Below are 24,852 nucleotides of genomic sequence, written 5' to 3' on the forward strand. Positions count from 1 at the left end.
CCATATCTCATAACTTGCCCTGCCAGCCTCCCTTCATAATTATACAAACACAACACAGTTACTTGTGGGACTACAGGTCCCAGAACATCCTTACCTCAGGCTGACAGTGCAGAGTATCTTCCTCTGTGACACACATACCAGCCATTCACAATAATGCCGGACTTTAACTCATCATCACAGTTATGCCTGCAATTGCCATGCGTTCCTATGGCCTCCATGCATATCCCGAGAAGACCATGCAGCGCCCCCTACCTGTAGCAGGGGTCACTGCATCACACTTGTTTATTCAAGCCTAGACCTGGGGGCAAAAAAAAATATGAACCTTTCCTTATGTTGTGTTTTAGACACTATGTCTTTGTCAAATGAGTCACAAAAAAGTAAAAAGGGTAAGTTAAAAGGCCAAAATGCACAAAAAAAGTGGAACAAAGTAAGGCTACTTTCACACTTGCATCTTCTGGCGGACGTAGCAATGCGTCGTTTTGGAGAAAAAATGCATCCTGCAAAGTTGCCCGCAGGATGCGTTTTTTCTCCATAGACTTGCATTAGCGACGCATTGCTACGGATTGCCACACGTCGAATCTGTCGTGCGACGGATGCGTCGTGTTTTGGCGGTTTGTCGGCCCAAAAAAAGTTCCATGTGACTTTTTTTGTGCGTCGCGGCCGAAACTCTGCCCCCTCCTCCCCGGACTGCAGAATGGGCAGCGGATGCGTTGTAAAACTGCATCCGCTGCCCTCGTCTTGCAGTTATTTCACAGCGTCCGTCGGTACGTCAGCCCGACGCATGGCGACGGGCCCGTACCGACGGAGAAGTGTGAAAGTAGCCTAAGCCAACTAAGAACTGATGTAAAGTTAGTGTCTGAAGATGCACCACGTGTCATCACGCATCAGTCACTGTGAATTTGGCGCATTTGTAGGCTGTGTAAATGTAGGACCGGATTAGTAACTCCGCTTCCGTATATCACGTCACCTGGATACATTATTATAATGCTTGCCCACAGGCCACCACAGTCTAGTATAGCAGTAAAGATGTTAAGTGATCATGTCCTCTCGTTGACAGGTACGGGCAGCTCAGCGGCATGGTTGAGCCCATTGCTGGTGTACTAGGAGCTGTAGCCATATCCCTGGCGGAACCACTGTTGCCGTACGCTTTAGCCTTCGCTGCAGGCGCCATGGTGTACGTGGTAATGGATGACATTATTCCGGAAGCACAAACTGGGTAAGAATACAGGAAGCAGCTGGAGACTTTCCAGGGTAACACCTAGGGTCCGGGTTATACAGTCGCCCTGCGAATGAGAGAGATCATTATTCATCATATTTACCGAAATGGCCGGTGCAGATCATACACAGGGCAACGGCTATTTCTGTTCAGAACAAGCAACAATTACCAGTGTAACATGGACCAGAGCTTATTTACAGGACATGGGACGTCACAAAATCGCCTATTGTTTACACCAGGTTTTTCTGTGAAATGTAATTTTTTTATATTACATTTTTTTTTTTTTTTTTTTTTTTTATTTGATATTTGTACTAAAAGAAAAATCTTGCAAATTCTCACATTGCTCACTTGGCCTAATATATGAGTAATATCAGAGTCCTACTTCTTTGTTGAACACATGCACATTAGCAGTGATAGTGACTGGTATGATGGACCCTGCATTATTCTATATAGAAGTGTTATCAGTCATTGTACAGGAGGAGGAGGTGAGCTGTGACATCATCTAATGTGAATGATAGATCTTGTCTATTCCACTGTATAAAGAGGTTTTATCAGTCATTGTACAGGAGGGGGAGGAGGTGAGCTGTGACACCACCTATTGTGAATGGTGGACCCTGAGTTATTTACTGTATATGGAGGTGTTATCAGTCATAGTACAGGAGGGGGAGGAGGTGAGCTGTGACATCACCTATTGTGAATGGTGGACCCTGAGTTATCTACTGTATATAGAGGTGTTATCAGTCATTGTACAGGAGGAGGTGAGCTGTGACATCATCTATTGTGAATGGTGGATCCTGTATTTTCTACTGTATATAGAGGTGTTATCTGTCATTGTACAAGAGGGGGGAGGAGGTGAACTGTGACATCACCTATTGTGAATGGTGGACCATACATTATCTGCTGTATATAGAGGTGTTATCAGTCATTATACAGAAGGGGGGGAGGTGTGCTGTGACACCACCTACTGTGAATGGTGGATTTTGTTATCTACTGTATATAGAGGTGTTATCAGTCATCGTACAGGAGGAGGAGGAGGTGAGCTGTGACACCACCTATTGTGAATCATGGATCATGTATTATCTACTGTATATAGAGGTGTTACCAGTCATTGTACATGAGGAGAAGGTGAGCTGTGACATCACCTACTGTGGATGGTGGATCCTGTGTTATCTACTGTATATAGAGGTGTTATCTGTCATTGTAGAGGAGGTGAGCTGTGATATCACCTATTGTGAATGGTGGATCCTGTGTTATCTACTGTATATAGAGGTATTATTAGTCATTGTACAGGAGGGGGAGGAGGTGAGCTGTGACATCACCTATTGTGAATGGTGGACCCTGAGTTATCTACTGTATATAGAGGTGTTATCAGTCATTGTACAGGAGGAGGTGAGCTGTGACATCACCTATTGTGAATGGTAGATCCTGTGCTATCTACTTTATTTAGAGGTGTTATCTGTCATTGTACAAGAGGGGGGAGGAGGTGAGCTGTGACATCACCTATTGTGAATGGTGGACCATGTATTATCTACTGTGTATAGAGGTGTTATCAGTCATTGTACAGGAGGGGGAGGAGGTGAGCTGTGACATCATCTATTGTCAATGGTGGATCATGTTATGTACTGTATATAGAAGTGTTATCAGTCATTGTACAGAAAGAGGAGGATCCTGGATTTTAGACTCTGAAACCTGATTTTTACATAAGGTCATTCCCTTTAAGAAGCTTTTTACACCGCACATTTAAAGAGAGTGAATGCTCAGTCCCAATACACTTTGCATATAGTTGTCAGTAGCGCATCCTATGCTCTGATACCGAGGTTGTACATTACACATATATGTTTGTGATCATACACCATAACTGATGCATCTTTCCTTTTATTGCAGAGGTAATGGTAAGCTGGCCTCATGGACCTGTATCCTGGGCTTTGTAGTGATGATGTCCTTGGATGTCGGCCTGAGTTAATGACAGGAGAAGAGGAGGTGCTGGGCGCCATGTCCCTCATGTTTACACTTTGTGAACAATAGTAGTTTTATAAATGAACGGTGATGATTGGAGGAGCGATCGCAGATCAGAGTTGATTTCTGCAGAAATGAATGTTGGGTTGCGTTGATTGATATAATATTTTGGGTGTAATATATTATTAGTTGGGGGATGATTTATAGAAGGTGATGAAATGTGTAAGACCATGCGGTCCGTTCATTCCGCCAGACCGAGCTGTTGTACTAAGTTAATGGGACGGTACTAGGTGCAGCCATGTCAGGATGTGCCACCAATTTATGGACCACCAGATGTACGCATCAACCTGGTGGATTAATTCACACCAGAGACATCATAAGTATGCAAATTGAGTGACCAAAAAGAACTCTCCAAAATGGCAGCAATTTCCAGACTATTGTTAGATCAAAACCGTCCCGACATCGGACCAGAACACTGACAAGCTCATGAAGTTTTATTATTGGGCCAGAGAGGAACCATGATTTGTACATTCCTCCATGATATCCGCTATTTCAGGCTTGGAAGATAGAAGGAAACCATGTCTTCTTCCATGATCACACGTCCAGGCTTCTATATGTTATGTGGCGGTTTTATTTATTTGCTTTGGCCTACTACGTGTGAACAAGAGTATGCCGTACAACAACAGAACTGTATGACTTGTCCTCGAATGTTTCATCTCTACTACATGGAGGCCCTGGAATATACGGACACCAGTGATGTGAGGGACCAAATAAAAGCTGCAGAGTTTTATGTCGTCATTGTGTTTGTTCTGTACATTGTGCATCACCCAATCCTGTAATGACAGTGGTCAGTAAATGCTGGGAGCTGTAGTGTCACCTCAGCTAGAAAGCCATAGACTCTTATACATAGACATTAGACAAAACATCATAAGGATCTTCTTACTTGGGCTGAATGTGGCTCATAAGGTAAGTAAAGACCCCTGGTATAGACGAATATAACATAATTGTAGTTTTTATCCTTCCCGCCATCATTCAGTCACGGTGATCTATCTGCATGTTTCTTTGATTAAATCAGATACAATAGTAACAAAGTGAATTCCTAAACAAAAGTGAAAGGTTACAGACATATGTCCTGTTGTTCTTCCTACCCTTGATCTCTACAACTAAGTAGGAGAGCCCTCACATCTGCATAGTGATCTTACCCGTCACGAGCTTCAGGGCCATTATCTACATGATTTAGGCTACTTTCACACTAGCGTCGGGCTCGGCCCGTCGCAGTGCGTCGGGCTGAGGTCACCAACGCTAGCGTTGTCTCCGCCGCACAACGGGGGCAGCGGATGCATTTTTCCAGCGCATCCGCTGCCCCATTGTGAGATGCGGGGAAGTGCGGGGAGGTGGGGGCGGAGTTCCGGCCGCGCATGTGCGGTCGGAAAAAGCGGACCGTCGGGAGCAAAAAACGTTACATGTAACGTTTTTTGCTCCCGGCGGACCGCCACAACACGGCGCAACCGTCTCATGACGGTTGCAACGTGTGGCAATCCGTCGCTAATGTTAGTCAATGGAGAAAAAACGCATCCTGCAAGCACTTTTGCAGGATGCGTTTTTTCTGCAAAACGACGCATTGTGACGGATTGCAGTTAACGCTAGTGTGAAAGTAGCCTTATCTGTATCTACAGTCTATGGGGAAACAACTGGGAACTACCCCAGATCAGATGTTTAAGGCCAGTCTCAGACGCGAGTACTGGCTCAGCTGCAGGCCTACAGAGCCGAACGGACAGCATTATAGGCCTTATATTAGGGTATGTGCACATGACGTCTTTTAGGTGTGTCTGCTTTGAAATATGCCTGAAAAAAAAAGCTCAAAAGATTGATTTCTATGTCATATCGCTCCATACGATGTTCAATCTATTGATCATCTTTTAACAGCTTCAGACTATGCAAAATGGTTAAAGAAGAAAGCGGATGATTCTTTAGGCAAGTTCTGCTTGAAATAAAGAAGTCTACGGAGAGTCCAAATATACAGATGAAAGTCGCTTGACATCTTTTTTAGCATTTTAAAACCGTCTGAGTTTCCTAAAGCTGGTTCCACTTTAAAAAAAGTTTTCACTTCCCGAGTTTAAAAGACGTTGTATTCCTATACCATTATCAGCCCCTATTATTTAGCTCAGATGTCTGCTTTCTTCTCTCAGCCATTGGTCTGCCGAATGCAATAAAGTACTCACAGACTAATTTTCCTCGAGAAGAGGAGTCAGGGAAGCTGTCGTCTGATGTCCTCATCATAACGAGGACAGATGGTTCATTTTTAAATCAGGGATTTTCCTTAAAGGGGTTATCCATTTTTTTATTTTTTAATCCAATGGCCTCCATCTTTTTATTAGTGGATGTGCCTAGTATTAAAGCTCCGCTTCATGCATTCAATATAGCTTTGCTAAACTCTAATACTGGTACTAGTTTACCAGTATGGAGCTGTGCCTGGTAAATAAAGGATGCAATTACCTGAGCATCAGGAAGGTCTTCACTAAACACAATGGTTGCATGAAAATATATTCAAGTTGTATAGTGAGAAATTAAAGTTCTAAAAGCGTGCCTGTCAGTGCAGTTTACTGTTTATAATAAGCTGGGGTGAGTGTCTATGAGGCATAACACCATTTCTGGACAGTATATGACTTGTATCCTGTATTTTTCACAATTTTTTCCTCTATTTTTTAATTTCCAGTTGTCTCAGCAGCTAGCCTAGAGCTCAATGATGTCTCCCATACACTGCACCCATAGAAATATAAGGGATTCTTGCTTCACTATCTATGTATATCACATATTTTGAATCAGCAGCAACATAGAGGACATTATATAGCAGTATTGAGCAGTGTTACTGTGAATCCAGCTCTGGAGTGAGATCAAACACTAACCGAAAAGGTTCGGCTAAACTTTTTTCTGTGCCTCTTTCTGCTCCCTTTTCCATAGATTTCAATAGGCAGCTGTAACATGGTCCTTCACTGATCTGGAAGTCCATCTTGACTTAAGCAGGAAGGATTCTAACAGGTATTTAGTGTGGATGGTGAGTTTGGGAAATGGGGCGGAAAGTGTCTAATAACTTTGATAGCTGATAAGATATATTTAAAAGTTTCTTATATTCGCCAGATGGAAAGTAAAGGTACCTTCACACTAAACGACGCTGCAGCGATATCGACAACGATGCCGATCGCTGCAGCGTCGCTGTTTGGTCGCTGGAAAGCTGTCACACAGACAGCTCTCCAGCGACCAACGATGCCGAAGTCCCCGGGTAACCAGGGTAAACATCGGGTTGCTAAGTGCAGGGCCGCGCTTAGTAACCCGTTGTTTACCCTGGTTACCAGTGTAAATGTAAAAAAACAAACACTACATACTTACATTCGCGTCCCCCGGCGTCCGCTTCCCTGCACTGTGTAAGCGCCGGCAGTACAGAGCACAGTGGTGACGTCACCGCTGTGCTTTGCTTTCCGGCCGGCACTGACACATTCAGTGCAGGAAGCTCTGAGCAGCAGCGCGGACGCCGGGGGACGTGACAGACATCAGAGGGTGAGTATGTAGTGGTTTTTTTTTTTACTTTTACAATGGTAACCAGGGTAAATATCGGGTTACTAAGCGCGGCCCTGCGCTTAGTAACCCGATATTTACCCTGGTTACCATTGTAAAACATTGCTGGCATCGTTGCTTTTGCTGTCAAACACGACGATGCACGCCGATCTGACGACCAAATAAAGTTCTGAACTTTCAGCAACGACCAGCGATATCACAGCAGGATCCTGATCGCTGCTGCGTGTCAAACACAACGAGATCGCTATCCAGGACGCTGCAACGTCACGGATCGCTATCGTTATCGCTGCAAAGTCGTTTAGTGTGAAGGTACCTTAACATACCAGCTCTGGCTTGTCAAGATGAGGCTTATTCGCTGTGCAATGCTTATATGGGAAATTTAATCTGCAAACTGCCTCTTCAGAGAAAACCCTGTAACGAGTTTTGTAATATGACTTAGGATAAAAGCCAAATCAGTATCTCAATTCGCAGACACGGTGTTTCGGGCTGTTGATCCTCGTCAGTGCGAAGCATGAGAACTGATTTGGCTAGGTGAGAGGCTTTGGACTGAGGTCTAAGGGGTAAGGTTTCTCCTTATGGAGAGTGACATACCAGCTCTGGCTTGTCAAGGTAAGGAGGCAATTTTATAGAGAACTTGGTCCAATATACAGCATCCACAAGGACTTATTATTGGTGTAAAATCTGTCTATGTCATGTCCAATGACTTTGGAATCATGCAGTATTACCGTATTTTTCAGACTCTAAGACGCACTTTTTCCCCAAAAAATGTTTTGGGGAAAGCGGGGGTGCGTATTATAGTCAGAATGTACTTAACAGTTAGCGTGGTGGCAGGAGTCGGGCGATTGTTCCCGTGGTGCGGGGGGCTCTGGTGACATTTTGTGAAAGCCCTGAGCCCTCGAACTTCTGTTGACATGATGCTGTGGCCTCCGGGAAAATGTCCTCCGGAAGTGGCGCGTGCGCAGATTGAGATCTCGGCTTCTGAGATCTCGTTGCCGAGAGCTCAGTCTGCGCATGGGGAATCAATCTGGCCTCCTGGAAAATGGCCGCTGGAGGCGGCGCATGCGCAGATTGAGATCTCAGCTCCCGAGATCTCATTGCCGAGAGCTCAGTCTGCGCATGGGGAATCAATCTGGCCTCCTGGAAAATGGCCGCTGGAGGTGGCGCATGCGCAGATTGAGATCTCGGCTCCCGAGATCTCGTTGCTGAGAGCTCAATCTGTGCATGGGGAATCAATCTGGCCTCCTGGAAATGGCCGCTGGAGGCGGCGCATGCGCAGATTGACATCTCGGCTTTGAGATCTCGTTGCCGAGATTTCTAACTGCGCATGCTCTGTCTCCGGCGGCCATTTTCTAGGAGGCCACAACATCAAGGCAATAGAAGTGCGGGGGCTTCGGGCTTTCACAAAATGTCGCTGTGGCCCCTGCATCACCAAACTGGGATGGAATTTTCCGGAGACCACCGCATTGCAGCAATGGATGTGTTGGAGCTTCCAGCTTTCACAAAATGTCGCCGTAGCCCCCCGCACTACCGAACCTGCACACCAGTCTGGGTCATATCACCGGACCACCAAACACCCCCTGTGACTCCGCTCCACCAGCGCTTCCGATTCCCCCCGGTTAGCTGAATTCAGGACTGTAGGACGGACCTCCATTTGACGCATTAATTTTTTCCCCATTTTCCTTCTGAAAATTTGGGGTGCGTCTTATGGTCCAGGGTGTCTTATAGTCCGAAAAATACGTTATATTGTCATTTTATTGTTGCCTAATAGAAGTTTGTCCTGTCTCTCTCCCTGTAGCCCAGCTTTGGCATAAGTAACCCCTCTCTTCCTCTGGTGCCATTGTTTGTTTGTCATCCATCTTTGGCTGAGGTTCATCTCTATATGTTTCTGGTTAAGAATTGTCTTTTTACCTACTGCAGCTGCCGCTACTGTTGCAGCTACAACTACCTTTACATAATACAAGTGTTCAGCTTGAAAATAAAACTTCTTCTGGAATCTTCTTACGTGCCTCTGCAGTCGAGTTAAGCTATCTGATGAAATCTCTTGGTGTGAGTACTAGTTCAATAAAGACATCCATAGTAATGCTGTCTCAAGAGCCCCAGACTCACAACCTAGTTATAGAGTAAGAATGCTGTCTAATTAATGTTTTTATGGCTCCACTGAAGTGAACTAGCATCCCTTTTTTCCAGCTGAATTTTTATGAAGTTTTTATAATACAATACAAAACAATATAATTAATACTAACAGAATGGAGGGAATAAGGTGGGGTAAGGAAAAAGGCAAGGAATAGGAAGGGGGAAACTAACTACTAAGGTCCTACTGGTAAATTTGCGTTCTATAACCAATTTAATTTAAGAAAGTCAAGTACTGCATGTATCATTAGGTATCATATGTCTTACCGATATATTAAACTTAGATTCCGAAGAAGTCCTTTAATAGTTGAGTTTGTCGAGGATGATGAAACTTGTCTTGTCTTGTCCTGTTCTAAGTTAATCAAACAATCAACATATATATATATATACACATATATACACATATACAGTATATACACGTACATGTATCAAGCTAAGGGGAAGGAGGAAAAACGTTATTCCAAATGTGCCATCTCTTGGTATACATTATAAATCTGTTCTCTTAACCCCTTCCCGACCTGTGACGCCACGTAGGCGTCATGAAAGTCGGTGCCAATCCGACCTGTGACGCCTATGTGGCATCATTGAGGGATTGCGGCCCTTGCCGATCAGGTGAAAGGGCTAACTCCAATTTCACCCGATCTGCAGGGACAGGGGGAGTGGTACTTCAGCCCAGGGGGGCGAGGGGTGGCTTCGCCCCCCCGTGGCTACGATCGCTCTGATTGGCTGTTGAAAGTGAAACAGCCAATCAGAGCAATTTGTAATATTTCACCTATGAAAAGTGGTGAAATATTACAATCCAGCCATGGCTGCAATATCATCGGCCATAGCTGGAAACCCTGATCTGCCCCCCCCCACCGCCACCGATCTCCTCCCCAGTCCTCCTTTCTGCCCCGTACTGTGGTCCGCTCCCCTCCGTCCTCCTGTCCACCCCCCCGTCCTCCTGTCCACCCCCCCGTGCTCCGATCCCCATCCCCCCATGCTCCGTTCTCCCCTCCCTCATACTTACCGAGCCTCCCGGTGTCCATCTGTCTTCATGGGTGCCGCCATCTTCCAAAATGGCGGGCGCATGCGCAGTGCGCTTGCCGGATCTGCCTGACGGCAGATTCGTTCCAGGTACATATTGATCACTGTGATAAAACCTATCACAGTGATCAAAATAACAAAATTGTAAATTAACCCCCCCCCCCCTTTATCACCCCCATAGGTAGGGACAATAATAAAATAAAGAAAATATTTTTTTTTTATTCCCCCACTAGGGTTAGGGTTATGGCTAGGGTTAGAATTAGGGTTAGAACTAGAGTTAGGGTTAGAATTAGGCTATGTGCACATGGTACGGATTTGGCTGCGGATTGGCCGCTGCGGATTCGTAGCAGTTTTCCATCGGGTTTACAGTACCATGTAAACCTATGGAAAACCAAATCCGCTGTGCCCATGGTGCTGAAAATACCATGCGGAAACGCTGTGTTGTATTTTCCGCAGCATGTCAATTCTTTGTGCGGATTCCGTTTTACACCTGTTCCTCAATAGGAATCCGCAGGTGAAATCCGCACAAAAAACACTGGAAATCCGCGGTAAATCCGCAGGTAATACGCAGTGCCTTTTACCTGCGGATTTTTCAAAAATGGTGCGGGAAAAATCTCACGAATCCGCAATGTGGGCACATAGCCTTAGGGTTAGGGTTGGAATTAGAGTTAGGGTTGGAATTAGGGCTAGGGTTGGAAATAGGGTTAAGATTAGGCTTGTGGTTAGGGTTGTGTTGGGGTTAGGGTTGTGGTTAGGGTTGGGATTAGGGTTAGGATTAGGGTTGGGATTAGGGTTAGGGGTGTGTTGAGGTTAGGGTTGTGGTTAGGGGTGTGTTGGGGTTAGGGATGTGATTAGGGTTATATCTAGAGTTGGGATTAGGGTTTGGGGTGTGTTGGAGTTAGAATTGAGGGGTTTCCACTGTTTAGGCACACCAGGGGTCTCCAAACGCAACATGGCGCCACCATTGATTCCAGCCAATCTTGCGTTCAAAAAGTCAAATGGTGCTCCCTCCCTTCCGAGCCCTGACGTGCGCCCAAACAGTGGTTTACCCCCACATATGGGGTACCAACATACTCAGGACAAACTGGGCAACAATTATTGGGGTCCAATTTCTCCTGTTACCCTTGCGAAAATAAAAAATTGCAGGCTAAAAAAATAATTTTTGAGGAATGAAAAATGATTTTTTATTTTCACGGCTCTGCGTTATAAACTTCTGTGAAGCACTTTGGTGTTTAAAGTGGTCACCGCACATCTAGATTAGTTCCATGGGAGGTCTAGTTTCCAAAATGGGGTCACATGTGGGGGAGCTCCAATGTTTAGGCACACAGGGGCTCTCCAAAAGCGACATGGTGTCCGCTAACGATTGGAGCTAATTTTTCATTCAAAAAGTCAAATGGCGCTCCTTCCCTTCCGAGCCCTGCCGTGTGCCCAAACAGTGGTTTACCCCCACATGTGAGGTATCGGTGTACTCAGGAGAAATTGCCCAATAAATTTTAGGATCCATTTTATCCTGTTGCCCATGTGGAAATGAACAAATTGAGGCTAAAAGAATGTTTTTGTGAAAAAAAAGTACTGTTTCATTTTTACGGATCAATTTGTGAAGCACCTGGGGGTTCAAAGTGCTCACTATGCATCTAGGTAAGTTCCTTGGGGGGTCTAGTTTCCAAAATGGGGTCACATGTGGGGGAGCTCCAATGTTTAGGCACACAGGGGCTCTACAAACGCGACATGGTGTCCGCTAAAGATTGGAACCAATTTTTCGTTGAAATAGTCAATTGGCGCTCCTTCCCTTCCGAGCCCTGTCATGCGCCCAAACAGTGGTTCCCCCCCACATATGGGGTATTGGCGTACTCAGGACAAATTGTACAATAACTTTTGGGGTCCAGTTTCTCTTTTTACCCTTGGGAAAATAAAAAAAATTGTTGCTAAAAGATCATTTTTGTGACTAAAAAGTTAAATGTTAATTTTTTCCTTCCATGTTGCTTCTGCTGCTGTGAAGCATCTGAAGGGTTAATAAACTTCTTGAATGTGGTTTTGAGTACCTTGATGGGTGCAGTTTTTAGAATGGTGTCACTTTTGGGTATTTTCAGCCATATAGACCCCTCAAACTGACTTAAAATGTGAGGTGGTCCCTAAAAAAAATGGTTTTGTAAATTTCGTTGTAAAAATGAGAAATCACTGGTGAAATTGTAACCCTTATAACTTCCTAACAAAAAAAAAAAAATTGTTTCCAAAATTGTGCTGATGTAAAGTAGACATGTGGGTAATGTTATTTATTAACTATTTTGTGTCACATAAGGCTGGTTTCACATTTGCGTTTGTGGCCGCAGCATTTGTACCGCATATAAACGCATGTTTTCCTATATTTAACATTGAAAACGCATGCGTTTTTTTTTGTTCGCGTTTTGCCGCGTTTGACGACGCATGCGTCGTCTCGTCGTTTGCGGCTTGGCATGGAAATGCAACATGTAGTAATTTCTAGAGGCGTCTATTTGCCGCCAGGAAACGCATGCGTTCGATCGCGCAAGGATTGCGACAAAAAAACGCATTGCTGTCAATGTAAACACATGCGTTTTTAAGCACATTTGCTTTTTTGAACGCATGTGATGTACAGTAAAATCACACTGACAGGTTACAATAGAGTAGATATATACACATAGAATAGGTATATATACATATATATATGTCAGTGAGACACCTATGTATATATATTTATATTTAATGCAGCGCTAGATAGCATAAAAGCCGGTAATTCAATTACCGGCTTCTGCTATCTCCTTCACAAACCCGACAGGATATGAGACATGGTTTACATACAGTAAACCATCTCATATCCCTTCTGTTATTACATATTCCTCTTCAGTAATGTAAGAAGTGTCTGTGTGTCAAATTTGGGGGCTCTAGCTATTAAATTAAAGGGTTAAATGGCGAAAAAAATTGGCGTGGGCTCCCGCGCAATTTTCTCCGCCAGAGTGGTAAAGCCAGTGACTGGGGGCAGATATTAATAGCCTAGAGAGGGTCCATGGTTATTGGCCCCCCTGGCTACAAACATCTGCCCCCAGCCACCCCAGAAAAGGCACATCTTGAAGATGCACCTATTCTGGCACTTGGCCACTCTCTTCCCACTCCCGTGTAGCGGTGGGATATGGGGTAATGAAGGGTTAATGTTACCTTGCTATTGGAAGGTGACATTAAGCCAGATTAATAATGGAGAGGCGTCAATTATGACACCTATCCATTATTAATCCAATCGTACGAAATGGTTAATAAAACACACACACACATTATTTCAAAGTATTTTAATGAAATAAAGACACATGTTGTTGTAATATTTTATTAGACTCTTAATCCACCTGAAGACCCTTTGTCACCTGAAACAAAGTTTAAAAAAACAAACAACAATATTCCTTATCTTCCGTAGTTCTGTCCCACGTTGTAAATCCATCTGAAAGGGTTAACTAGTTTTACAAGCAGAAGCCTGTTAATGCAGCCGCCCCTGCCTGTAAAAACCCAGGGAATGAATGGATTGGAGGGGAATGACCTGTAGTTACCTTGAGTCGCGGTGATGCGCCCTCTGCTGGATGTCCTCATATGAACTCGAGCGTGGGAACTTTTACCAGGCTCGAGTTCATATGAGGACATCCAGCAGAGGGTGCCTCACCGCGACTCAAGGTAACTACAGGTCATTCCCCTCCAATCCATTCATTCCCGGGGGTTTTACAGGCACGAGCACTGCTTTAGCAGAGCTTCTGGCTGTAAAATGATTTAACCCCTTCAGATGGATTTACTTCGTGGGACTTGACCTGAGCGAGGGAAGGTATGAGATATTGTTGTTTTTTTATTTTTCCTTTGTTACAGAACGAGGGTCTTCAGGTGGATTACCAGTATAATAAAATATTACAACAACCTGTGTCTTTATTTCATTAAAGGACTTTGTAATGTGTGTGTGTTTTCTTAACCATTTTGTACTATTGGATTAATAATGGATAGGTGTCATAATTCACGCCCCTCCATTATTAATCTGGCTTAAAGTCACCTTCCAATAGCAAGGTGACATTAACCCTTCATTACCCCATATCCCACCGCTACACGGGAGTGGGAAGAGAGGGGCTAAGTGCCAGAATAGGCGCATTTTCCAGATGTGCCTTTTCTGGGGTGGCTGGGGGCAGTTGTTTGTAGCCATGGGGGGCCAATAACCATGGACCCTGTCTAGGCTATTAATATCTGCCCCCAGAAACTGGCTTTACCACTCTGGCGGAGAAAATTGTGCGGGAGCCCACGCCAATTTTTTCCGCCATTTAACCCTTTAATTTAATAGCTGGAGCCCCCAAATTTGACACAGACACTTCTTACATTACTGAAGAGGAATATGTAATAACAGAAGGGATATGAGATGGTTTACTGTATGTAAACCATGTCTCATATCCTGTCGGATTTGTGAAGGAGATAGCAGAAGCCGGTAATTGAATAAGCGGCTTTTATGCTATCTAGCGCTGCATTAAATATAAATATACATATATAGGTGTCTCATATGTATATATACCTACCTATTCTATGTGTATATATCTACTCTATTCTAACCTGTCAGTGTGATTTTACTGTACACCGCGCTGAATTACCGGCTTGATTTTTCTCTTGTGAAATTTCTCATCATGCGCACCATAAACGCAAACGAAACGCAGGAAAAAACGCATATAAACGCGTGCAACGCATGCGTAAAAAACCCCGCCGCGTTTGTACGCGTTTATATGCGTTTTTTCCACCACTTGCGGATGCGTTTTAGACGCTGCTGATTTAAACGCAAATGTGAAACTAGCCTAACTCTCTCGTTTACCAGAATAAAAATTCAAAATGTGAAAATTGCGAAATTTTCAAATTTTAGCCAAATTTCCATTTTTGTCTAACATGAAGCCCAATATGTCACAAAAAAACAATCTCAGAACCGCAAGGATCCGTTGAAGCGTTCCTGAGTTATTACCTCATAAAGGGACACTGGTCAGAATTGCAAAAAACGGCCAGTTCATTAACCCCTTTCTGCCATTGGACGTACTATTCCGTCCATGTGGGGTGGGCCCTAATTCCCAAGGACGGAATAGTACGTCCAGCACGATCGGCCGCTCTCACGGGGGGAGCGCGGCCGATCGCGGCCGGGTGTCAGCTGCCTATCGCAGCTGACATCCGACACTATGTGCCAGGAGCGGTCACGGACCGCCCCCGGCACATTAACCCCCGGCACACCGCGATCAAACATGATCGCGGTGTGCCGGCGGTACAGGGAAGCATCGCGCAGGGAGGGGGCTCCCTGCGGGCTTCCCTGAGACCCCCGGAGCAACGCGATGTGATCGCATTGCTGCGAGGGTCTCCTACCTCCTATCCCTGCAGGCCCCGGATCCAAAATGGCCGCGGGGCTGCATCCGGGTCCTGCAGGGATTACTTCCGGGTGCCGTGCAGGCTGCAGATGAAAGCTGCAGCCTGCACGGCTGTAAGTGAGATCGGTGATCTGACAGAGTGCTGTACACACTGTCAGATCAACGATCTGTAATGTCCCCCCCTGTGACAAAGTAAAAAAGTAAAAAAAAAATTCCCACATGTGTAAAAAAAATAAAAAAAAAAATTCCTAAATAAAGAAAAAAAAATATATATTATTCCCATAAATACATTCCTTTATCTAAATTTAAAAAAATCAAACAATAAAAGTACACATATTTAGTATCGCCGCGTCCGTAACGACCCGACCTATAAAACTATATCACTAGTTAACCCCTTCAGTGAACACCGTAAAAAAAAAAAAAAACGAGGCAAAAAACAACGCTTTATTCTCATACCGCCAAACAAAAAGTAGAATAACACGTGATCAAAAAGACGGATATAAATAACCATGGTACCGCTGAAAACGTCATCTTGTCCCGCAAAAACGAGCCACCATATAGCATCATCAGCGAAAAAATAAAAAAGTTATAGTCCTCAGAATAAAGCGATGCCAAAATAATTATTTTTTCTATAAAATAGTTTTTATCGTATAAAAGCGCCAAAACATAAAAAAAATTATATAAATGAGGTATCGCTGTAATCGTACTGACCCGAAGAATAAAACTGCTTTATCAATTTTACCAAACGCGGAATGGTATAAACGCCTCCCCCAAAATAAATTCATGAATAGCTGGTTTTTGGTCATTCTGCCTCACAAAAATCGGAATAAAAAGCGATCAAAAAATCTCCCGTGCCCGAGCATGTTACCAATAAAAACGTCAACTTGTTCCGCAAAAAACAAGACCTCACATGACTCTGTGGACTCAAATATGGAAAAATTATAGCTCTCAAAATGTGGTAACACAAAAAATATTTTTTGCAATAAAAAGCTTCTTTCAGTGTGTGACGGCTGCCAATCATAAAAATCAGCTAAAAAACCCGCTATAAAAGTAAATCAAACCTCCCTTCATCACCCCCTTAGTTAGGGAAAAATAAAAAAATTTAAAAAATGTATTTATTTCCATTTTACCATTAGGGTTAGGGCTAGGGTTAGGGTTAGGGCTAGGGTTGGGGCTTGGGTTAGGGTTGGGGCTAGGGTTAGGGTTGGGGCTAGGGTTCGGGTTGGGGCTAGGGTTAGGGTTAAGGCTATAGTTAGGGTTGGGGCTAAAGTTAGGGTTAGGGTTGGGGCTAAAGTTAGGGTTAGGGTTTGGATTACATCTACGGTTGGGAATAGGGTTGGGATTAGGGTTAGGGGTGTGTCTGGCTTAGAGGTGTGGTTAGGGTTTCCATTGGGATTAGGGTTAGGGGTGTGTTTGGATTAGGGTTTCAGTTATAATTGGGGGGGTTTCTGTTATGATCCTTAGTGGCTGAGGATCACGAATAGACCAGCAAGTGAATAAACTAAGGACAAGCTCTAGGGAGATGGTAACTGGACTGATCGCAAATCTGAACCTATGCAACACAACTAGAAGTAGCCGGTGAACGTGCCTAAAAATTTCCTAGACGTCTCGAGCCAGCCTGAGGAACTAGCTACCCCTAAAGAGAAAGAGAGACCTCGCTTGCCTCCAGAGAAACAATCCCCAAAGATATAGAAGCCCCCAACAAATATTAACGGTGAAGTAAGAAGAAGGCACATACGTAGGGATGAAATAAGATTCAGCAAAAGAGGCCCACTAGTACTAGAAAGCAGAAAATAGAGCAGGGGTCTATGCGATCAATAAAAAACCCTTACAAAATATCCATCCTGAGATTTCAAGAACCCACGCACCAACTAATGGTGTGTGGGGAGAAACTCAGTCCACTAGAGCATCCAGCAAGCGAGGGAATCACATTTTAGCAAGCTGGACAAGACAACATGATAAACACTGCTGATCAAAAAATGAGCAAACAAAACTTAGCTTGTCCTGGATGGACTGGGAGCAAGGTAGTCAGAAGGAATCTGAGTAGCACTGATTACATCGACAGCCGGCAACAAGTGGAAGTAAAACAGAGCTAAATAGGAACCTCCCAGAGGATAACGAACCAGCTGATAGCCAGAGACCAGCAGGATAACAAACAAAGCCACCAGGGGGAGCCCAAAGCAAAAGTCACACCATACCACCAGTGACCACAAGAGGGAGCCTGAAAACAGAGTTCACAACAGTACCCCCCCCCTTAAGGAGGGGTCACCGAACCCTCATGAAAACCCCCAGGGCGATCAGGATGAGCCACATGGAAGGCACGAACCAAATCGGCCGCATGAACATCAGAGGCGACAACCCAAGAATTATCCTCCTGACCATAGCCCTTCCACTTGACCAAATACTGGAGCCTCCGTCTAGAAACACGAGAATCCAAGATCTTCTCCACCACGTATTCCAATTCTCCCTCAACCTCCACAGGGCAGGAGGCTCAACCGGAGGAACCACAGGTACCACATACCTCCGCAACAGCGAGCGATGGAACACATTATGAATAGCAAATGATGCCGGGAGGTCCAGACGGAATGACACAGGGCCAAGGACTTCCAGAATCTTATAAGGACCGATAAACCGAGGCTTGAACTTAGGAGAGGAGACCTTCATAGGAACGAAGCGAGAAGACAACCACACCAAGTCCCCAACGCGAAGTCGGGGACCCACACAGCGACGGCGGTTGGCAAAGAGCTGAGCCTTCTCTTGTGACAACTTCAAATTGTCCACCACATGATTCCAAATCTGATGCAACCTATCCACCACAACATCCACTCCAGGACAGTTAGAAGGCTCCACCTGACCCGAGGAAAAACGAGGATGAAACCCCGAATTACAAAAAAAAGGAGAAACCAAAGTAGCAGAACTAGCCCGGTTATTAAGGGCAAACTCGGCCAACGGCAAAAAAGTAACCCAGTCGTCCTGGTCAGCAGAAACAAAACATCTTAAATAAGTCTCCAAGGTCTGATTAGTTCGCTCAGTTTGGCCATTCGTCTGAGGATGGAAGGCCGACGAAAAAGACAATTCAATGCCCAACTTAGCACAAAAGGTCCGCCAAAATCTAGACACAAACTGGGATCCTCTGTCAGAAACAATGTTCTCAGGAATCCCGTGCAAACGAACCACATTTTGAAAAAACAGTGGAACCAACTCGGAGGAGGAAGGCAACTTAGGCAAGGGCACCAAATGGACCATCTTAGAAAAACGATCACACACCACCCAGATGACAGACATTCTCTGAGAGACAGGGAGATCTGAAATAAAATCCATGGAAATGTGCATCCAAGGCCTCTTCGGGACAGGCAAAGGTAACAGCAAACCACTGGCACGAGAACAGCAAGGCTTCGCCCGAGCACAAATTCCACAAGACTGCACAAAGGAACGCACATCCCGCGACAAGGAAGGCCACCGAAAAGACCTGGCCACCAAGTCTCTGGTACCAAATATTCCAGGATGGCCCGCCAACACCGAAGAATGAACCTCGGAGATGACTCTGTTGGTCCATCTATCCGGGACAAACAGTCTCTCTGGTGGACAGCGGTCAGGTCTATCCGCCTGAAACTCTTGCAGCACACGTCGCAAATCTGGGGAGATGGCAGACAAAATCACCCCTTCTCTAAGGATACCAGCCGGCTCTGAATCTCCAGGAGAGTCAGGCACAAAACTCCTAGAAAGAGCATCAGCCATCACATTCTTCGAACCCGGCAGGTACGAGACCATGAAATCAAAACGAGAGAAAAACAACGACCAACGAGCCTGTCTGGGATTCAGCCGCTTGGCCGACTCGAGATAAATCAAATTCTTGTGATCAGTCAAGACCACCACACGATGTTTAGCTCCCTCGAGCCACTCCTCAAATGCCCACTTCATAGCCAACAGCTCCCGATTACCGACATCATAATTCCGCTCGGCAGGCGAAAACTTTCTTGAAAAGAAAGCACATGGCTTCATCACAGAGCCATCGGGGCTTCTCTGCGACAAAACAGCCCCCGCTCCAATCTCGGAAGCATCAACCTCCACCTGGAAGGGAAGTGAGACATCTGGCTGACATAAGACCGGAGCCGAAGAAAACCGACGCTTCAGCTCCCGAAAAGCCTCCACAGCCGCAGAAGACCAATTAGTCACATCAGAACCCTTCTTGGTCAAATCCGTCAAAGGCTTAACAACGCCAGAAAAATTAGCTATGAAGCGACGGTAAAAATTAGCAAAACCCAAGAACTTCTGAAGAATCTTAACAGATGTAGGCTGCGTCCAGTCATGAATAGCCTGAACCTTGACTGGGTCCATCTCAATAGTAGAAGGAGAAAAAATGAAACCCAAAAAAGAAATCTTCTGGACTCCAAAAAGACATTTTGAGCCCTTCACAAATAAAGCATTGTCACGCAGGACCTGAAAGACCATCCTGACCTGCTTAACATGAGACTCCCAATCATCCGAAAAAAACAGAATATCATCCAGATACACAATCATAAACTTATCCAGATATTCACGGAAGATGTCATGCATAAAGGACTGAAAGACTGAAGGAGCATTAGAAAGTCCAAAAGGCATCACCAAGTACTCAAAATGGCCTTCAGGCGTATTAAATGCAGTTTTCCATTCATCACCCTGTTTTATACGCACAAGGTTATACGCACCACTAAGATCTATTTTGGTGAACCAACTAGACCTCCTAATGCGAGCAAACAAATCAGTTAACAATGGCAAAGGATACTGAAATTTGACCGTGATTTTATTCAAAAGGCGATAATCAATACAGGGTCTCGGAACCATCCTTTTTAGCCACAAAAAAGAATCCTGCACCAAGAGGGGATGAGGACGGGCGAATATGTCCCTTCTCTAAAGACTCCTTTATATAACTCCGCATGGCAGCATGCTCCGGCACAGATAAATTGAAAAGTCGTCCCTTAGGAAACTTACTACCAGGAATCAAATTTATAGCACAATCACAGTCCCTATGAGGAGGTAGAGAATTGAGTTTGGGCTCCTCAAATACATCCTGGTAGTCTGACAAAAACGTAGGGACTTCAGAAGGAGTGGACGAAGCAATTGACACCACAGGAGCGTCACCATGAAATCCCTGACAACCCCAACTTGACACCGACATAGCTTTCCAATCCAGGACTGGATTATGAGTCTGCAACCATGGTAGACCCAACACGACGACATCATGCAAATTATGCAGTACAAGAAAGCGAATCACCTCCTGATGAACAGGAGTCATGCACATGGTCACTTGTGTCCAGTACTGAGGTCTATTCGTAGCCAATGGTGTAGAATCAATTCCCCTTAGTGGAATAGGGAATTTTAAAGGCTCCAAATCAAAACCACAGCGCCTGGCAAATGACCAATCCATCAGACTCAGGGCGGCACCTGAATCTACAAAAGCATTAACCGGGTAAGATGACAGGGAACAAATCAGGGTAACAGACAAAATGAACTTAGGCTGTAAAGTACCAATGGTGACAGATTTATCAACCTTTTTTTGCGCTTAGAGCATGCTAAGATAACATGAGCTGAGTCACCACAGTAAAAGCACAACCCATTTTGCCATCTATAATTTTGCCGTTCACTTCTGGTCAGAATTCTGTCACATTGCATAGATTCAGGTGTCTGTTCAGAAGACACCGCCAAATGGTGCACAGGTTTGCGCTCCCGCAAACGCCGATCAATCTGAATGGCCAGAGTCATTGACTCATTCAGACCTGCAGGCGTAGGGAACCCCACCATGACATTCTTAATGGCTTCAGAAAGACCACCTCTGAAATTTGCAGCCAGGGCACACTCATTCCACTGAGTAAGCACCGACCATTTCCGAAATTTCTGGCAGTACACCTCTGCTTCATCTTGCCCCTGCGAGAGGGCCAATAACGTTTTTTCAGCCTGGTTCTCAAGATTAGGTTCCTCATAGAGCAATCCAAGGGCTAGAAAAAACGCATCTACACTAAGCAATGCAGGATCCCCTGGCGCCAATGCGAAGGCCCAATCTTGAGGGTCGCCGCGCAAGAAAGAAATAATCTTAACTTGCTGAACGGAATCACCAGAGGAACGAGGTTTCAAAGAAAGAAACAATTTACAATTGTTCTTAAAATTCAGGAACCTAGATCTATCTCCAGAAAACAACTCCAGAATAGGTATTCTAGGCTCTGACATAGGACTGTGAACAACAAAATCCTGAATACTTTGAACCCTAGCAGCAAGATGATCCAGACTGGAAGCCAAGCTCTGGACATCCATGTCAGCAGCTGAACTCAGAGCCACACCAAGATTAAGAGGAGGAGAGAAGCTAGCCACAGCAGCTAGACACACGGCAAAAAAAAAAAAAAAATTCTCAAGGCTTCTTTTCTCCTGCTTCTTCCATGCAATTAACACTTTGGTGGCCGGCTGTACTGTTATGATCCTTAGTGGCTGAGGATCACGAATAGACCAGCAAGTGAATAAACTAAGGACAAGCTCTAGGGAGATGGTAACTGAACTGATCGCAAATCTGAACCTATGCAACACAACTAGAAGTAGCCGGTGAACGTGCCTAAAAATTTCCTAGACGTCTCGAGCCAGCCTGAGGAACTAGCTACCCCTAAAGAGAAAGAGAGACCTCGCTTGCTTCCAGAGAAACAATCCCCAAAGATATAGAAGCCCCCAACAAATATTAACGGTGAAGTAAGAAGAAGGCACATACGTAGGGATGAAATAAGATTCAGCAAAAGAGGCCCACTAGTACTAGAAAGCAGAAAATAGAGCAGGGGTCTATGCGATCAATAAAAAACCCTTACAAAATATCCATCCTGAGATTTCAAGAACCCACGCACCAACTAATGGTGTGTGGGGAGAAACTCAGTCCACTAGAGCATCCAGCAAGCGAGGGAATCACATTTTAGCAAGCTGGACAAGACAACATGATAAACACTGCTGATCAAAAAATGAGCAAACAAAACTTAGCTTGTCCTGGATGGACTGGGAGCAAGGTAGTCAGAAGGAATCTGAGTAGCACTGATTACATCGACAGCCGGCAACAAGTGGAAGTAAAACAGAGCTAAATAGGAACCTCCCAGAGGATAACGAACCAGCTGATAGCCAGAGACCAGCAGGATAACAAACAAAGCCACCAGGGGGAGCCCAAAGCAAAAGTCACACCATACCACCAGTGACCACACGAGGGAGCCTGAAAACAGAGTTCACAACAGGTTTCCACTGTTTAGGCACATCAGGGGCTCTCCAAATGCGACATGGCGTCCGATCTCAATTTCAGCCAATTTTGCGTTGAAAAAGTAAAACAATGCTCCTTCCCTTCCGAGCTCTCCCGTGCACCCAAACAGGGGTTTACCCCAACATATGGGGTATCAGCGTACTCGGAACACATTGGAGAACAACTTTTGGGGTCCAATTTCTCCTGTTACCCTTGGGAAAATACAAAACTGGGGGCTAAAAAATAATTTTGGGGGGAAATTTTTATTTTTTTATTTTCACGGCTATGCGTTATAAACTGTAGTGAAACACTTGAGGGTTCAAAACTCTCACAACACAACTCTATATGAGTTGCTTAGGGGGTCTACTTTCCAAAATGGTGTCACTTGTGTTTTTTTTTTACTGTTTAGGTACATTAGGGCTCTGCAAACGCAATGTGACGCCTGCAGACCATTCCATCTAAGTCTACATTCAAAATGGCGCTCCATCCCTTCCGAGCCCTCCCATGCGCCCAAACAGTGGTTCCCCCCCACATATGGGGTATCAGCGTACTCAGGACAAATTGGACAACAACTTTTGGGGTCCAATTTCTCCTGTTACCCTCGGGAAAATACAAAACTGGGGGCTAAAAAATAATTTTTGTGGAAAAAAAATATTTTTTATTTGCATGGCTCTGCGTTATAAACTGTAGTGAAACAATTGGGGGTTCAAAGCTCTCACAACACATCTAGATGAGTTCCTTAGGGGGTCTACTTTCCAAAATGGTGTCACTTGTGGGGGGTTTCTACTGTTTAGGAACATTAGGGCCTCTGCAAACGCAATGTGACGCCTGCAGACCATTCCATCTAAGTCTGCATTCCAAATGGCGCTCCTTCCCGTCCGAGCCCTCCCATGTGCCCAAACGGTGGTTCCCCCCCACATATGGGGTATCAGCGTACTCAGAACAAATTGGACAACAACATTTGGGGTCCAATTTCTCCTGTTACCCTCGGGAAAATACAAAACTGGGGGCTAAAAAATAATTTTTGTGGGAAAAAAATGTTTGTTTTATTTTTATGGCTCTGCATTATAAACTTCTGTGAAGCACTTGGTGGGTCAAAGTGCTCACCACACATCTAGATAAGTTCCTTAGGGGGTCTACTTTCCAAAATGGTGTCACTTGTGGGGGGTTTCAATGTTTAGGCACATTAGTGGCTCTCCAAACGCAACATGGCGTCCCACCTCAATTCCTGTCAATTTTGCATTGAAAAGTCAAACGGCGCTCCTTCCCTTCCGAGCTCTCCCATGCGCCCAAACAGTGGTTTACCCCCACATATGGGGTATCAGCGTACTCAGGACAAATTGTACAACAACTTTTGGGGTCCAATTTCTTCTCTTACCCTTGGGAAAATAAAAAATTGGGGGTGAAAAGATCATTTTTGTGAAAAAATATGATTTTTTATTTTTACGGTTCTGCATTATAAACTTCTGTGAAGCACTTGGTGAGTCAAAGTGCTCACCACACCTCTAGATAAGCTCCTTAGGGGGTCTACTTTCCAAAATGGTGTCACTTGTGGGGGGTTTCAATGTTTAGGCATATCAGGGGCTCTCCAAACGCAACATGGCGTCCCATCTCAATTCCAGTCAATTTTGCATTGAAAAGTAAAATGGCGCTCCTTCGCTTCCGAGCTCTGTCATGCGCCCAAACAGTGGTTTACCCCCACATATGGGGTATCAGCGTACTCAGGACAAATTGTACAACATCTTTTGGGGTCCATTTTCTCCTGTTACCCTTGGTAAAATAAAACAAATTGGAGCTGAAGTAAATTTTGTGTGAAAAAAAAGTTAAATGCTCATTTTTATTTAAACATTCCAAAATTTCCTGTGAAACACCTAAAGGGTTAATAAACTTCTTGAATGTGGTTTTGAGCACCTTGAGGGGTGCAGTTTTTAGAATGGTGTCACACTTGGGTATTTTCTATCATATAGACCCCTCAAAATGACTTCAAATGAGATGTGGTCCCTAAAAAAAAATGGTGTTGTGAAAATGAGAAATTGCTGGTCAAATTTTAACCCTTATAACTCCCTAACAAAAAAAAATTTTGGTTACAAAATTGTGCTGATGTAAAGTAGACATGTGGGAAATGTTACTTATTAAGTATTTTGTGTGACATATCACTGATTTAACCCCTTCCCGACCTTTGACGCATACGCTGCGTCATGAAAGTCGGTGCCTTCCCGACCTGTGACGCAGCGTATGCGTCATGGAAAGATCGCGCTCCTGCAGATCGGGTGAAAGGGTTAACTCCAATTTCACCCGATCTGCAGGAACAGGGGGAGTGGTTCTTCAGCCCAGGGGGGGTGGCT

The 24,852-nt window shown here is 44.7% G+C and overlaps 1 protein-coding gene and 1 long non-coding RNA gene across 7 annotated transcripts in view; one reads left to right on the forward strand and one right to left on the reverse strand.

Moving 5' to 3' along the window:
* The window catches only part of SLC39A11 (solute carrier family 39 member 11), a 618,770-nt gene extending 614,808 nt beyond the window's left edge, over positions 1-3,962 (forward strand). For all 6 annotated transcript variants that reach the window (XM_077253431.1, XM_077253433.1, XM_077253434.1 and 3 more), the window contains 2 exons: positions 1,058-1,216; positions 3,101-3,962. In XM_077253431.1, coding sequence (XP_077109546.1) covers positions 1,058-1,216; positions 3,101-3,179 — 238 coding nt within the window. In that variant the 3' untranslated portion in view covers positions 3,180-3,962. The remainder of the gene's footprint in view (positions 1-1,057; positions 1,217-3,100) is intronic.
* Positions 1,165-24,852, reverse strand: part of LOC143766061 (uncharacterized) — a 34,090-nt gene continuing 10,402 nt past the window's right edge. The window contains exons 2-3 of the long non-coding RNA XR_013213509.1: positions 9,143-9,227; positions 1,165-1,283 (exon numbers count right to left, since the gene is read on the reverse strand). This is a non-coding gene — a long non-coding RNA (uncharacterized LOC143766061). The remainder of the gene's footprint in view (positions 1,284-9,142; positions 9,228-24,852) is intronic.

Source organism: Ranitomeya variabilis, chromosome 4, assembly GCF_051348905.1.
Source record: "Ranitomeya variabilis isolate aRanVar5 chromosome 4, aRanVar5.hap1, whole genome shotgun sequence".
Classification (NCBI taxonomy): Eukaryota; Metazoa; Chordata; class Amphibia; order Anura; family Dendrobatidae; genus Ranitomeya; species Ranitomeya variabilis.